The following is a 16,405-nucleotide window of genomic DNA, read 5'->3' as shown; positions in this document are numbered from 1 at the left end:
TCTACAAGCTCAAAATGCATTTCGATGCATTGTGAGTTTGTAGAGCTAGAGTTAAAAATTAAAATGTTCACCTTTAATGTCCAAGTAGGGATGCCAGGTTGAAAGGTGGTTCAAATATAAATTCTATTTTAGGGTGTATAATTTGCCTCTGTATTGGGAAATGATTGTGAACAAAGTCTTGATATAGTACATTTTTGTATAAATGTATATATATATTTGCAATACTGTATGTGTGGTTGTCACACCTGGACTTGTCTCCCAGCAGACAGTTTTGGAGCCACTGCTCTAGCGCACCAGTATTTGCCCCATAATTGCTTAGACTCTAGTGTTGGAAAGTGGGAATAAAGAAATTGGGAATCAATTACCCAGCAAATGACAGTTTGGAGTTTGGAGCATGATATGCATTTAATAACGCAACCTGCAATCGAGCACAACAGATGAATGATTTTGTAACACAGTCAACTATGATAGTGCAATATGAGGAAGTTCACTCTGCTCCGTACCAATTTCTCCAACCTTGTCACTTCTCTTACCATAAATCATACATAGTTAAGTCCTTTGCACAGCCGTTGGTACAGTAAATGCACAGGACATGGGTGGCCGGGGACTGTACAAAACATGGACTAAAAAACTCCTGTGCACTCCTTGCAATTCAAATATTTGAATAAGGACATAAACAATTTTGGTTTTGGAACTTTGTCATATTTGAATAAGCCCAGGAGACCAAAATGTTCCTTCATTAAGATATTTTAAAATTGCAAGGGTTTTTGTCCTCTATTTTCTGTTTATCAAACAGATGAAAGTTATACGGCACATGTACTTTGTATTGTAGTAAAATGCACATGAATGAAATTAGACTTTTGATGTAAAAGCCTTTCTATCCATCAATTTCAATTCTTTAATTTGAGCAATTACTCAAAACATATTCGATTATAAGAATAAAACAAAGAAAAAAAAACTACAGAACTCTACTATTCTATGAAGAATTAGGAGCTTAAGGTATTGAGTATATCCCCATTCCAAATTACTTCATTCAGCCTTCTTGAAGACTTGCTTAGCAACCACACTTCCAACTCGCATCTCCTGCAGAGGGTGGGTGGTGGAGGGGGGGGGGTCATGGAGAGGGCAGTTGAGGCAGAGAAAAGAAGGGATGATGGGAAGGAGAGAGGGAGGGAGAAAATGGAGAAAGAGCATAGCTTGAGACAGTTTGACACATCAAAGAAGAATTAAATAAAGCCTGGGCCTGTGTCCAAAACACGAACCCCTCTTCTTTTCCCCCTTTGGCTCACACTTCTTCTCCCTGAACTTTGACCCTGCAGTCCTGGCCGCCTCTCTCACCCCCTACTCATCACCTCCCTGCTTGTGTAACTAATTGAAATCCACCCATTAATGCCTGATCCTCACTGGCATTTCTTTCCAAATTCCCCTTTGGATTTGAACAACAACACATTGTTCTCCCCCCCTTTGCCCTTTGCAATCGAGGTATTAGCAGAAAAATAACGCAAGAGCTGTTGAGTAAAACAAGTTAACAACCATGGTTGTTAGTGGAGTGGTCACTCTAAAACACATTATTGTCCATACAAAAGACATACATTATACATACATACATTTCTTTTCTCCAAAGTCATTAAAATAATACTGTGCTTACCCGAATAACTAAGTCAATGTTAGCTAACAAAAATGTGCAGCTAAAAAGTCAGACATTTTTCTTGTTTTCTCAAATGATGCTTTGTTGAATCAAGCTGTGTTTTAAAAGAAATTTAAACGCAATAATAACGTAACTTTGACAAAGGACAACCGCACAGTTATGTTTAATGTATAGCATTACCTATCTATTTATAGGTATATTTATAGTATTTTTTCTACACTGTACATATAATGTTTTATATTTGTGATGAATATTGAATGTGTGGTGCTATTTTATGTTGATGAGTTGAATACCAAGGACCCCAATGGAAACAAGGTAACAAGACCGCAAGGACTTTTTTGGTGTTCCTTTTAGTCAAAGTGTTGGACTGTACTCTTGCTGTTTTTACATTTCTGTCTAATAAAATATTCAATCAATCAATCATCTCAAGCACTGACTGATAATTAATTAGGAAAATGGTCTGTGGTAAGGTCGGTAGTAATGTAAAGTATACAGCGAGTCGTAGTCAATAAGCTCAACATGTCAGACCACTGGTATGGTCCTTTAACTGAGCACTGTGTTACGTTTTTCAGTTCATTTGAATTGCATAAAAGTTTTAATTGATTAGTATTTTTGCCCCGTTGGTTTGGTACCACTCCTTTCTTGTGTTTATGTGCACTAAACACACGGCTCCTGAAAGATGTCTAGCCAGAAGCCGCCCATAGAGTAGACCACACACACATTAAAGCAGATAAGAGCTTGACAAAGTGAGCCAAAGAATAACTTCCGTACCCAATCGGATTTGCATACCAAATCATGTCTATTATTTCAACCATCCCCCTCCCTTTCTTTCTTTCCTGGTTCCATCTGGTTCAGCTCAGTCTCAACATCCCCCCCCCCCGCCTCCCATCCCCACCAGTTTGCCATAAACAATAAGTCCTTTGTACACCTGAGCACTGCTGATTATTTGTGTTATTGTGTAGGAGAACATTGTTGAAAAATACGCCCAACATCACTGCCTCTTACTAACAATTAAAACACTTTTAATGAGTGTTTTTTGGCCAGGAACATTTTACACACACACACACACACACACACACACACAGAGAGAGAATTTGTCCTCTGCCATTAAATCATCCTAACCAATTAGGAGCACTGGACATCCATTGTACAGTGTCAAGTGCACTGGAAGCATTATGTACCCAACCTGCATGTCTTTGGGTACGAGGAGACCCCCATGAAGGGAAGAACAAGCAAACTCCACACAGAAAGGCCTCCGTCGGGGTGCCTGGTGCACTGATCATAATGCTCCTTATGAGTCGAAAGGACTCTAGTTTCAATCGTCATGTCTCCCCTCTCTCTGTTTTCAGTTTATTGTCGCTCTCTAGTACACTCTACTATCTAAATAAAGCATAAAATTCCAACCAAAATAATATAGAATGAATAAAAAGAAAGGCCACAGTCGTCCCCGAGTCTGATTCAAACACAGGACCTTATTGCTGTGACAGTGATAACCACTGAGTCACATTCTTGTTTCTTAAATTCTTAACCTTAATAATAATGATAAATGATAAAATATTGAGTGTCTTTTCATGTTAGGGTGCTTCTAGCCAAAGGTAAAACATAATGTTTAGTGTGCTTGATTTATTTTTTAAACAACGGTCCATGGCCGAAACGTCCTTGAGACTAATGGACTGTTTGTTTCAATTGTTTAAGTATATAAATCCAGACTGAAAACAAGTGGGTGCTTTGGTCTTTCCTTACCAAATGCAGCATGTTGCCCTCCAGCCAATGTGTCCAGCCTCGTCCCTGCTTCTCTCCTCTCTGTATACACAGCAGTTTGTCCCCTTCCCAGTCCACTGTTGTCTGGACACAGAGAGAGACTGTGTGAAAACATGTTCCATTGGTATGTAAACTAGTCCACAATCATCGGTGTACGCACGCACGTTATCACATACGCATGCACGTTCACACATACACACAAGCTGGCGTTCATGTACTGGCACACGATGAGGGGTAGTAAATGGAGACTGGAGTTATAGAAAACCTGCTTTATTCAAAAAATGTGAGCGTGCGCACACACACACACACACACACACACACACACACACACACACACACACACACACACACACACAGAAGCTGGCCTTTATCTTTCTACTGGAACACGGTGGTGGCCAATAGTAGAGTTATATAAAACCTGCTTCATTCACACATGCACGCACATGCCTTTCCTTTCTGCTATTTATTTCTTAAGTGCACACACACACATGCACGCACAAACACACACACATCTTCAAACATGCCACAGTGGATGTTAACAACTGAATGTGTGTGCGTGTGTGTGGTAATGTAACCCATAAGTAACCCATAGCGCAGACATGCCACTGCTGGGAGGAGAGAAGGCACCGATCCAAATACAGAAAACTTGTAAGACAAGTGGGATAATTTATAAACACACACGCCCAAAACAGCCAATGTATGCTTTCAAGAAGAGGAAAATCATATTCACAAATGCAGATATGCATGCAAACACACACAAACACGTACTTGGCACTTCCGTCCATCCACAGGGCCGAGGTCTTCAGTAAATTCCTGGCCCAGGTTGAAGTCCATGTGGAAGTTCTTGAAGGTGGTGAGGGTGCGGATCTTCATCGAACCCGAGGCAACATCATGTGTAATCTCCTTACTGGGCTTCAGTAAGCACACAATTTTCCTCAAAGCAAAATTAATATCTGACAGAGCAAAAAAAAAAGGTAGAGGAGGGTGGGGAGACAATCAGCATTAACACTTAAAAAAACAAACAAACAAAAAAACACAGACACATAATAGATTGTGTGGGGGTATCTGAGACAGAAGTGCACACACCAAAAGGAAGCAGCACACCCTAGTGTGTATGTGTGCATGTCTCAAACGTGTGTGTCTATTGGGGTCATTTAAAGGCTAAGTTGTCAGGAGACTGAGCCATTATGCAGATGTGACATTACAGATGAAAATGGCTGCAAATGGATACATCAATAACCATGGGCTAAAAGCAATTTGATATGATAGGATGTAAGGAAAATATCATGTAGCCGAATTAAGACCGTAATGATGAAAGGCTACAGACTACAGTGTATATGTTACAGGTGGTTAGTTGGGGTCTAAATTGACCCTTACAAGTATGGAACTCTGACGGTATACAAATGGGACCAAATGGACCCGGTAGGGTCCAATTTGATTCCTTTTGTATACCGTCAGAGCTAAGGGGAGACCATGAAATGTAAGTTTGAGAACCACTGTTTTAGTGCTGTTTCTCAAAAGAGATCTCAGTAGGCTACATGAAAAGGTAATTGAAAACAGACTACATAACAGGCTGTGGAAAAGACAAAAAACATGCAGGCGATGTAAATACGGCTAAAGCAGATCTGCTTACCCAAAGCTTCGAGGTATCCGTCCATATTATCCTGAGAAACCATGTGAAACGTTCCTGAATAATTGGGTTTAGACATTTTATCACCTTTTGTTAGGAGGGAGAACGCGAAACGCCACCTACTGCTTTTCTCCACTCTCTCTGTCTCAACACCCTGTTTGTCTATATTCCACGGGTGATGACCAATAGCATTGTGTGAGATAAACCTGACTTTATGCAACTGTTGAGGACAGTCAGTACCCCGGATCTGGGATGATGATGATGATGATGATGGTGGAGATGGGAGAGAGACGTACGTTGAACAACTGTTGCGAGCAGCAGGATTCTGTGGCGTAGCGTCCACCTTCCCTTTCCTTGCAGAATCCTTAGAGATTTGTTGCGAAATCACAGTGTGCAATTGTGCGCTGATCTGATCCGCTTTCCTTTAAAACAATACGAAATTAAATCTATTTAACTATAACACCTCCCTGCCCTGGAGACTCTCCCACATGGATTTGTGTGCAACACCGCTCTGTAATCCAAATCTCTCTCTCTCTCTCTCTCTCTCTCTCTCTCTCTCTCTCTCTCTCTCTCTCTGAGGAACGAAAGGGGCGGGGCAGTGCTGGAAAAAGCACTCACATTTTTTTACTTAAGGCGATTCTTTTATTCAAAAATAGCAGATCTACAAGCTCATAGAGAGCTTGTATATCTGCTATTTTTGAATAGCCAAAGAAATCTAAAGTGACACAGATGCGTTCTAGGTATCAATGCTGCGATATATGATACTCTGTTACAAGTAAAAGTCCAGAATTAAATATTTACTTGAGTAAAAGCACAAACGTATTGGTATCAAAATGTACTTAAAGTCCCAAAAGTAGAAAGTTCGCATTATGCATAATGTCCCATTTCACAAGTTTTCAAATGTATAAAAATATTTTGAAAATAGCAGATCTACAAGCTCACGACACATTGTGAGCTTGTAGACTGGCTATATATATATGTTTTGTAATAATAATAAAAATCTACAAAGTAACTAAAGTTTTCAAATAATTGTAGTGGAGTAAAAGTACAATATTTGCCTTTGAGATGTAGTGGAGTAGAAGTAAATTTAAAGTACTGAAAATTAGAAATACTCCAGTAAAGTAAAAAAAAATACATCAAAACTGTACTTAAGTACAGTCCTTGAGTACATGTACTTAGTTACTTTACACCACTGCACATGAAAGTGTTAAACACATCAAATATAATATTTATAGTTAATAGTGGGATTTGCAATAATGACAACAGTGCTTTATTACATCAAATCAAATAAAAGAGACAATTCATTTTTTTCCCCAACACATATTCTTTTTATTTTCATCATGTATCAATCAAAGTTGCACTTTGCTTTGAGTCCAAACAGTCGCAATAGGTTGTCACTTGATTCTATGATTTTCTCTTTGCTTAAACCTTACTTCCATTATGTGTGAAGTCTCTCTTGAAAGGCATACAAAATCTTTAAAACAGCAAAAAATACATCCACATAATAATATAAGTATAACGTTAAATCTTTGTAAAAAAAAAAGTTATTCCCAAGTTATTTCCACCTCTCCGCTCCTATCTCTTCCTCACTGAACCGCTTTTCTTCTCCTCTGATTTCTGCTTCTTCACGTCTTTCTTTGATTTGGACACATTCTCATACACGTCGTCCTTGTTTCTAGAAACAAAGAAAATGTATTGATATCCAACAACTTAGTTTCAACCATTCATTTTTCTATATTTCTATAACTCAGTGTGTAGTAGTCCACTGTGTAGTTGCATGTGTGTGCGTGTGCCTGTGTTCATGGTAACGGACACACATAATGGGGTTCTAGACCACTATATCACTGGGTCTACTGTAAATGATGGTTTATATATAGGCTTATATAGGCCCAGACAGATTGACTAGACACAGTTGTGCCTCTGGGGTATAAGAGAGGTTAATTAATAGACCAGTGGGTGAAAGGGATTTGATTAAACACATCAACAGTGTGTGTGCTGTCTGTTATGTATTTCCTAATTGGTTTATTCTATCGCAGTCAACTGCATATAGTAGAGCCCCCTAAACCTCATTTGCCTTCCCATTCCACACAAACACCCCCCTTTATTCTCTCACAGAGGAATGTCGACAGACAGAAGAGGGGCATGGGAGGTGTCATGCTACAAAACCGGACTGTAGTTACACTGACAATCATTGAGTAGAAATAATAGGCTAGAAGAGACCAGCTTATTGACTGTCTGAGTGTATTTTTGTTTGTTTCCTGCGTGTTTTTATGGTGCCCTAAATGTAATTTAGTGGACTAGTCTTACCAAAACCTCTGTGGACATCTAAATTCAAGCTAGAACAGCGGCAAGAACGGACACTAACAAACCTACACCCACTGTTTTGAAAACCAATCCTGATACCGTCCCAATGTGAAGGACCTAAAGGCTTTGCATTAGTTCTTTATTGCAATTTGTTTTAGATTTACATTTTTTTAATTTCTAATTAGTTTCCGACTTTCCGCCCAGTTCAAGCCCCTACATTGAATTTAGATATTACCAGACATACTGTATCGATAGGCCGAGATCTCTGATCATCTGACTATGCGAGACTATTCGTGGTTCTAGGGGTCCCCAGCTAAATCATTGCTAGTTAGGAACCAACTGGACCTTTACGGCTCTGTAACTCTGAGAGTGTACAGAGAGATTATTTATTTGAATAAAAAATGTAGATACCTTAGTTTTTAGCTTGTCCTTAACATGTTTTTCTTAACCGATAGATTTTTCTCCTTGCTCCTTTTTTTCTTATCTCCTTTCTCAAAACAATAAAAAATGATGGAGATTGCACAAAAACAAATTTCACCCACTTCTTTACACCTGTAAACCTGTGATGTGACAATAAAGTGTATTCTGAAATGGGGGTTTGTGGCTTAATGCATATCAAACCGGGGGGCCCAGTGGAAATTTAAAAAACGTTGAGATTCACTGCAATAGAGAACAGCAGGACAGCTTGTGCTAAGACTGGAAACCACACCCCCAACTCTGTCTTTCTATGTACACATCACAATGTTGTGCAACCTCCAAAACCGCTGACCTCAGGATGAGGACGATGACTGAGAGAACTTTGAACCATTGTGGGAATTCAGTTTAGAGAGGACATGGGAACGTTTTGAGGAAGTTCAGCAGACACATACTTAACAATAGTGTGTGTGCGCGAGTGTGTGTGTGTGTGTGTGTGTGTGTGTGTGTGTGTGTGTGTGTGTGTGTGTGTGCGTGCGTGCGTGCGTGCGTGCGTGCGTGCGTGCGTGCGTGTGTGGGGGGGGGGGATGCAAGAGTGCACCCACAAGATCAGACTGATAAACACACACAGATACTGTTGCTCTTCTATACTTGTGAGGATATTATGGCATTATGACATTATTCTATTACACAGTACATTAATTTCTGTTCATGTGAGGACATCTGTTCAGACAGACAGACAGACAGACAGACAGACAGACAGACAGACAGAGACAAGCAAACAAACAATACACACACTTTAACCTTACTCACTTTGACACTTTCCTGCTTATTGGTGGGTGTTTAAGTTGTAGGTTCCCATATTCTGTCTCTGTTTCCTGGGGGGAGAAACAAAATCACACATAATAGAGAAAAAGACAGACAGTTTGAGACAGGGTGAGTATAGAATGACTACAGGTACAGAATGAGGTCATTGCCTGGATGAGATTTTTTTTTGTGCCTTTGTGTCAACGTTCATCGTTCACAGCGTCCTCTTTAGATAACTTATACCATATCTTCATATACTGTACCTATACCATGGGGAGGGGGCTAGCCCATATCTTGAAAACAACAGCAATAGGTTCAAAGGCCTATTGACGTAATAATAATAATAAAGCTTTATTTATCTAGCACCTTTCAAAACAGAGTTACACATAACAGTGCTTCACAGAGAACCAAAAACACATCACACAAGAAATAGAGCAAAAAACACGACACGGCAAATGCAGTGGGACACTCAATAGGTTAAAACGTTTGGGGAATAAAGGCAGCTTTATACAAGTGAGTTCTCAGGAGGGATTTGAGCCGGGGCACAGAGGGAGGGAATTCCGGAGAGTCGGTGCTCTGAATGCGAAGGTCCGATCACCTTTTGTTTTTAGTGGGGAAAATGGGATGTCTAGGAGAGCTTTGTCCGAGGACCTCAAATTGCGCTTTGGCACATATGGCTAGAGTAGGTCGGAGATATAGGATGGGGACAGACCAGAGATGGCCTTAAATGTAATTAATTACATCTTAAAATCAATTCTGAAGAGACTGGAAGCCAATGCAAGGATGCCAGAATTGGTGAAATATGATCATGCTTTTACAGTCTATCCCATACAACATAATCTTGAAGCTATTTTATTTTTTCTTTCAAAACCTTACATTTTTCACTTTAGGCATTTAGCCGATGCTGTTAACCTCCAGGCCACAATAAATGCAACCAAACAAACAGAGTAAGCATATCAAGCTTAGATTTAGCTGTTGATCTCCAACATTACAAACAACTGCAAATAAGTACAAGGTTTGGAGCCACAGCACTCTCACTGTGTGACTCATTGTACTTGTTTTGTGCTTGATCACAGCTTGTTTTCCTCACATAAGTGCACATTTTAGCTAAAAGGTGCTATCCATAAAAATGCAATTATTCTACTCGGATATTAAAACTTTCACTTTTCTCAGACCTTCATTTTCATAATGTTACTTGAATAAAGTCAATTATTTTAAAGGATAGATTGTAAAAAGATAAGTTGATAAGTTGTCCCTGCTCTGTGTTCCCCATGCTCACCATAGATGCACTGGCCTGAGTCTTCTTGGCATCGATATACTCTGACACAGCCAGGTAGATGAACTTGTACTGGGCCTCTGTCTGCACCATGCCGGAACGCTGCTCCCGTACCATCTGGATGCTCTTCTGGATGTCTATGTCACAGTCCAGACCTTGGGGGTGGGGGGGATTAAAGTTAAGGAACAATTAATTTGGTGCATGCTGGTACATGACCGGAAAGTGCATCGACCACCTAATAATCTCTACACAGGTTAATTGATTGTCCTGTCCCGACCGATTTTGATTGGTCTTTTATTAATAAAGGGAGCCTGCAAAGCTATTTCAGGAGGACAAATGTTTGGCTGGCCTTTGCTATGCTTTATATTCTTTACTTTATTCAAAGTAGAGGAATATAAAGAAGAATAAAATGCTTGATTTATCCTTGATCTGTTTGCGGTTATTGTGTCAACAGCATGTGTAAGAAAACACCACATTGCACAATGCTTCTTGCTGGTAATTAAAACTTGGTAGGCTACAGTATGAACATTTTAATTGCCAGTAATGTGCTCTTTTAATGTATTATATGCAGACAAGCTGGTCTTGTCCTATGCATCTGTAGCCAACAATATTCTGGTGTGCAAAGAACTTTTTTTTGTTGTGGATTGTTAGGTGTATCTGGGTGTCTGCATGATTTATAGACCTCCAGCAGTAGTTTATTTTGTACCTTTGGCATTAATGGTCTCCAGAATCATGTCAACAACCACGAAGGTCCCCGTCCGACCTATCCCAGCACTGGACAGAAAGACAGAGTATAATCAGGCTTCATAGGACAGTCCAATCCTTTTTGGTTCTTCATTTACATTAGACAGTTGAGTTCAGAGAGCTGGTGGAGATTCAATCCCAGCAAGGTAAAGATACACAGGGGTCTGTGAAGGTACACACAGGGATCCAAAGGCACATGGGGGTCTTCAGATACACGGGGATCTGAAGGTACATGGGAATGGATCTGAAGGTACTATGGGGGTCTGAAGATGGAGGTCTTTTAATGACATAGCCATCAATGGCCATCACAGTGCAGTTCAGTGAAACGCTGGGGTGACTTTAACTGGATGCGATCAGCTCAAGAAAAATGTAAAACAGCTGCTGGCTACAGATCCAGCCAGAGTGCCCCCCCCCCCTAACACCCGCTTCCATACTTGTGTTTCAGTGAATAACTTTTACAAAGACAACTGTAGTGTAAACCATATTTTACAGAAAAACAACTAGGACATTTTATTGGACTAGATCAGTGGTTCTCAACCAGTGGTCCTTGGAGGGGTACCAGGGGGTCCCCAGTTAAATTAGTTAGTTAGCGTCACAATCATTTTAACCACTTAGCTTTGGCTATTCAAAAAATAGCAGATATACAAGCTATGAGCTTGTAGATCTGCTATTTTTGAAAATTCTTGAAAATGTGTGCATATCTTTGAATATATATATTTTTTAAAGCATTTTTTTTTTATTCAAATCTTTGCTTCTGGGGTCCCTGGCACAAAACATTTTCAGATAGGTGGTCCCGCAGCCAAATGTATATCAATTTAGGGGTCCTTGGCCTGAAAAAGGTTGAAAACCACTGGACTAGATCACAGGGGAGTTCACGTCCACATGATGCAGTGCTGGAAGTGGTAAAGTGAACAGGGGAAAGGTTAGGTGCTGGAAGTGGTAAAGTGAACAGGGGAAAGGTTAGGTGCTGGAAGTGGTAAAGTGAACAGGGGAAAGGTTAGGGTTATTGTTAGTACAACTTCTCAAGGTGCTAACTTGACCACTTAGCACACTAGCAATTAATTTGAAAGGGACTTCTGCAGACAATGAGATTTTAAAGACTTTACATAACTATTAGATAGATAAACCTTTGCAGAGAGACACTTCTCATCCTCAATTCTTTCAACATTCTTAACTTTATAGTGTTTATGTGATATAATACATTGGGTTTTATGTAAGTCACATTTCACATTGGCAGACAGGGATAAGTGAATTCACTTTTCCACTGTGTTCACACTACTTCTATATACAAGGAATAACTAAATTAATATGTTGGGCACCCAAAAACAAATTGTCCATTATTTCATTACATTTTATTTCATTTATTTGTTCTATTCATGGTTGTACACAACTCATGATTTCTATTGTTAATAGCAAATTTTACGCATTCCACAAATTCATTGTAAAACATCCTTCTTGTGGAGTGTGATTCTTTTGTTTTTATTAGGCATTCTGTTATATAAGACTCATATACGAATCAGGCACACGGGTCAGAATGTGGAAGTCTAAGTGACCACAATACTTACATAATGACATCGGGATAAAACTTAATCACTTGAACGACAACTGTGAAAACGAACACAAGCAGCCTCTGTACCCATGACATCACAAGGGGAGAATTCCTTTAGGATAAACTGTCAGTTGACTTAAGTTAAAACCTTTAGGCTCTAATGCTGATAATCTTAAATCTGTAAATGAAATAAGCTTAATCTTAAACCTGATTTCTTCTAATAAAACCCAACATTGTTCAACCTTCTCTAAAACTAAAATGAAATAAAATAAAAGGAGCACTTTAAACAGTGCTTATAATCGATATTTACTTTGAGATATTTATTGAATTATTCTCATTATTCTCAAGTGCATCTAGATTTCCTGATCCCATCTTGCCCCCTCCAGAATGAATGCCCAATTTATGCTCCATCGTACAATGGTGTCGCGTGCCGTGGAGCCGACATGGTGTCGCATGCTGAAAACAGCCGATCTACAAGCTCACAAGGCTTCGCGGACATGATGCCTTGTGAGCTAGTAGATCGGCTGTTTTCGGCGCGCGACACCATACATACGACAAAGTATAAATGTGGCTTAAAAACATCTGTGCATGGTGTACTGTACAAGTGTACATAGCTGGAACCACACCTATACGGCCAGCTGGGCTAGGATCAAATCACGTAAACTCCAGCACCTCTCCTATACTGTCGTCATGCTCTCAGCTTTCCAAATATCTTTCTCCATACAGAGAAAAACACATCAACAAAGAAACCTGAACAGAGTACCTGCAGTTAGGCCTGTCGCAATTATTACATAATCGTCAAATCGCAATTATTTGAGATAATCGCATAATCGTTTCCATGTTGAAAAATGTTCATATATTTTTAAAAATAGCAGAAATAGCAGATGTACAAGCTTACAACGCGTCACTTTGTGACGCGTTGTAAGCTTGTAGATCAGCTATTTCCACTATTTTTAATAGTTTAAAATGTTTAATTATGTCAGTAATCTGCCCTGTGCAATTTGTGATTACGAAGCCTAAAAGGCAAACAGAAATGAAGTTTTTATTCATAATTATATGTTCCAATGTTCAATTCAAAAAACACAATTAAATCGTAATTATTTGTGTGACAATTAATCGTAAACTTAAATTTGACAGCCCTACCTGCAGTGGATGACCATGGGTCCAGCATCTGGGGACTCAGCCTGCTTGTTGTTGACCTGGGTGAGGAAGCTGAGGACAGCTCCAGGTTCCTGGGGAACTCCGTGGTCAGGCCAGCTCAGGTACTGGTAGTGTGTGATGGTACGACTTGCGCTTGACTGTGAAGACATAGAGCAGTGGTTCTCAAACGTTTTCATGTTCAAGGACCCCCAAATTGATTTGGCTGAATTGAAATCTTGTTTCAAATCTTTTTTATTGTGAAGCTCAGGGTAGTATTATACATTCTGTTCATACATATGGATTGCTTCCTTTTTTCTTTTTTTTTAAACAAAAAACAATGAGTAACATGAAAAGAATACACTCAAACTTAAGCAAAAAACAAAGGGACCCTCCCGCCTCCCTTCCCCCTCCCCAGAAGTGCTGCCCCAGATTACGTGCGACACGGGTCATCCACAAGGATTAGCCTATCAACCTTTAAGAAAGGAGACTAAAGGCTTCCAAATCTTTTCAAAATCTTTCAGTTTGTCTTTGAGTATAAATCTGATTCTTTCTAAATGTAAGGATTCTGTCATCTCGTTGAGCCAGAGTTTGAATGTGGGGGCCTCTTTCTTCTTCCAAAATAATAGTATCAATTTTTTTGCAGCGATAAGGCCGTATGAGAGAAGGCGCTGGCTGAATTGAAATCTTAAAAGATTTTGTGCTAGTAAGACTTTTCAAAAAGTTTTGAAAATAGCATATTTACAAGTTCACAACACTTGTAGACATGCTAGTTTTGAGTTTGAATAGGGTTAAAGTGGTTAAACTGTTACTCATTTCACTGGGGACTCCCAGAAACCCCCTCAAAGACCCATGGGGGTCCCCAGACCCAACTTTGAGAATCACTGATACAGAGAACTGATGATGAATTTCGCAGACTTTTGGATCCAACAGTAATGGTGCGTTCACACGGGCAGATTAAAAGATACATGCTACCATTCATTTTCAATGGAAACCAGCGACATGAAGATACAAAGATACATCCGACGTTTGTAGCTGTACTGTAGCACTAGCGACAAAGATACAAAGCTACAAAGCTACAAATTGAAGTTGAGCTGGGTTCAACTTCCAGATACAAAGATACAAAGCTACAACTGTAGCTCCGATGTCTGCACGTTTGATGACGTCAGCGACCTCGTTGAGCAACACAGATACAAAGCGACACAGCGACAAAGATGCGGTGTATTTTTGTATCTTTGTATCTTTTAATCTGCCCGTGAGAACGCACCATTAGTCACGTGAAAATATTTTAAGCATTTCGTTGAGATATTCACCATTTAAAGAAAAACGTTGCCTATTATCAGCTGAAATCCCACTGTTCTGATGTGAGGAGATCAATAATGTAGTGTGGTAAAAAACAAGTTATGTCTTCTGGGGATTTCCCCAATGTTGACACTGTGGAACGATTATGTGTCATTTAATAATATGTTGGGGGTTACCTGGTTCTTGGGAACGATCTCCATGACTCGGACCTTGTAATCTGTAGCATCTCTCTCTGATACAGAGGTGACCACATACTGTCCCACGTCTTTGGGGCTCTGATTCTGGAGATCTGGCCAATATGGTACACATTTATTCTGAATAGAAAACAATACATGAGGGAATAACAACGTCAGTAGAACTGTTAAAAAAATAGTAAAATAAATCAATTGGAAAGCATCCTGTGAAATGTTTCATGATTTGACCAATATCGTCACATTTAGAAGTGTCAGGACTTGAATAGGTTTCCATAGAACATCTCTGATACTGACCCTTCCCTTCTCGACCTCCCTCGTCGTCATGACGATCACCCTCGTCTGCTCCTGCCACACCATCTGCCAGAAATCATTGACAGTTGTTGCGAGGCATCCCTGGCAGGCGATGTAGACCTTGGACTCTCCTGGCTCCCACAAGGTGTTCTACAAACACACAACACTAGTGAATGCACTTCAATTAAAAAGGACTTTGTGTTGTGTTGTGTTGTGTAAACATAATTAAAACCTCCAGAAAGGAAAAGTTACAACATAGATAAAAACGCCTTGTGTTCATCACGTGGAGTTCAACACGGGTGAACTTTGACCTTGCGTCAACCAATAGGAAAGAAGGTGCGTGGTTGACCCCACTTGGGCCTCATTCTTTCAGTGAGCCAACCACTCCAACATAAGTCAAATGAACTACACACCAGAAAATACATTTTCGTGCACATCACTTCCGGCACTGCCCACATTCCAAGAAAACATGGGTAATTGATGTCTTAGACGCCTCGGCTACTCCCCTTCAGTTGTGCACATGTGTGACCGTGCCCTTACTGTGTGTACCAGCATGGACCGCTCCTGTCCATACAAAAAAACACCTAAATGGAGCACACCCCACAATTTTATTACTTTCAGCCTTTATCTGTCAATATGGTCACTGTAAAAAGGGTCCTCAAAAAGTTTATCTCTCGCATTCTAATTCAATATGTGCAGTTTTTTAGCAAATATATATACATGAGCAACAATATATAATGAGCAATATATTCAATATCGCTCCTTTATGTTGTTCATTACACAGAAGCCAGTTAAATTTGCCACTGAATAATATGTTATATCATTGAACCGTAAGGGTTGGAGGGGTTGCGGGTACTATTGGTTTTTGTTTGGTTGCATTTAAAAAGAAAACAGTCCTTTTTCTCTTTTCTTTTCTTTTCATTTTGTTGCATAGAAAGTTGTTTTGATATTGTAATCCTTTGTTCTTAATAAAACATATTTGACAAAAAAAGCTCTTCTGCAGAGTTACCTACCTTCACATAGTTGGCGTTGATATAGTCTGAACCAATGACCTCTGAATCAGCGTCCGCTAGGATAACTCTGGTTTCATTGACTTGTGGTGGAACAGGATGGAGGGTAACGATAGGTGGGTGATGTTACAGCAACAAGGTGGATGTGTGAAGGTAGAATGACAGGGACAGAGAGACAGAAAGAGAGAGAGGGAGACAGAGATAGAGTTGGTATTGTTAGATAGGGAGAGATCTACCATTTGATTTGATCATTTTGCATTACAGAATATATGCACCTCATATAAAATAATGGAACCGTGTCGGTCCTTGTGTTAAGAGTAAAACTAACACAGATAATT

General features: G+C 39.7%; 2 protein-coding genes across 5 annotated transcripts in view; both read right to left on the bottom strand.

The window, feature by feature from the left end:
• Positions 1-242: 242 nt before the first annotated feature.
• On the bottom strand, positions 243-5,556 carry rbp5 (retinol binding protein 1a, cellular). The gene is made up of 5 exons (XM_084053063.1): positions 5,043-5,556; positions 4,178-4,362; positions 3,392-3,493; positions 1,029-1,083; positions 243-322 (listed from the first exon to the last, which is right to left on the bottom strand). The coding sequence occupies exons 1-4, from the start codon at positions 5,116-5,118 to the stop codon at positions 1,030-1,032; spliced, it is 417 nt and encodes a 138-aa protein (XP_083909189.1). The 5' UTR covers positions 5,119-5,556; the 3' UTR covers positions 243-322; position 1,029.
• A 793-nt stretch (positions 5,557-6,349) lies between these two features.
• The window catches only part of ptpn6 (protein tyrosine phosphatase non-receptor type 6), a 31,911-nt gene continuing 21,855 nt past the window's right edge, over positions 6,350-16,405 (bottom strand). For all 4 annotated transcript variants that reach the window (XM_084052484.1, XM_084052487.1, XM_084052485.1 and 1 more), the window contains exons 9-16: positions 16,071-16,150; positions 15,061-15,207; positions 14,749-14,886; positions 13,277-13,431; positions 10,547-10,614; positions 9,844-9,995; positions 8,571-8,635; positions 6,350-6,714 (exon numbers count right to left, since the gene is read on the bottom strand). In XM_084052484.1, the coding sequence (XP_083908610.1) occupies positions 6,615-6,714; positions 8,571-8,635; positions 9,844-9,995; positions 10,547-10,614; positions 13,277-13,431; positions 14,749-14,886; positions 15,061-15,207; positions 16,071-16,150 (905 nt within the window). In that variant the 3' untranslated portion in view covers positions 6,350-6,614. The remainder of the gene's footprint in view (positions 6,715-8,570; positions 8,636-9,843; positions 9,996-10,546; positions 10,615-13,276; positions 13,432-14,748; positions 14,887-15,060; positions 15,208-16,070; positions 16,151-16,405) is intronic.

The sequence above is a fragment of the Gymnoscopelus microlampas genome (genome assembly GCF_963454915.1).
Source record: "Gymnoscopelus microlampas genome assembly, chromosome: 3".
NCBI lineage: Eukaryota > Metazoa > Chordata > Actinopteri > Myctophiformes > Myctophidae > Gymnoscopelus > Gymnoscopelus microlampas.
Note: the sequence above shows the minus strand (reverse complement) of the source record. Positions and strands in the feature narration are given on the sequence as shown.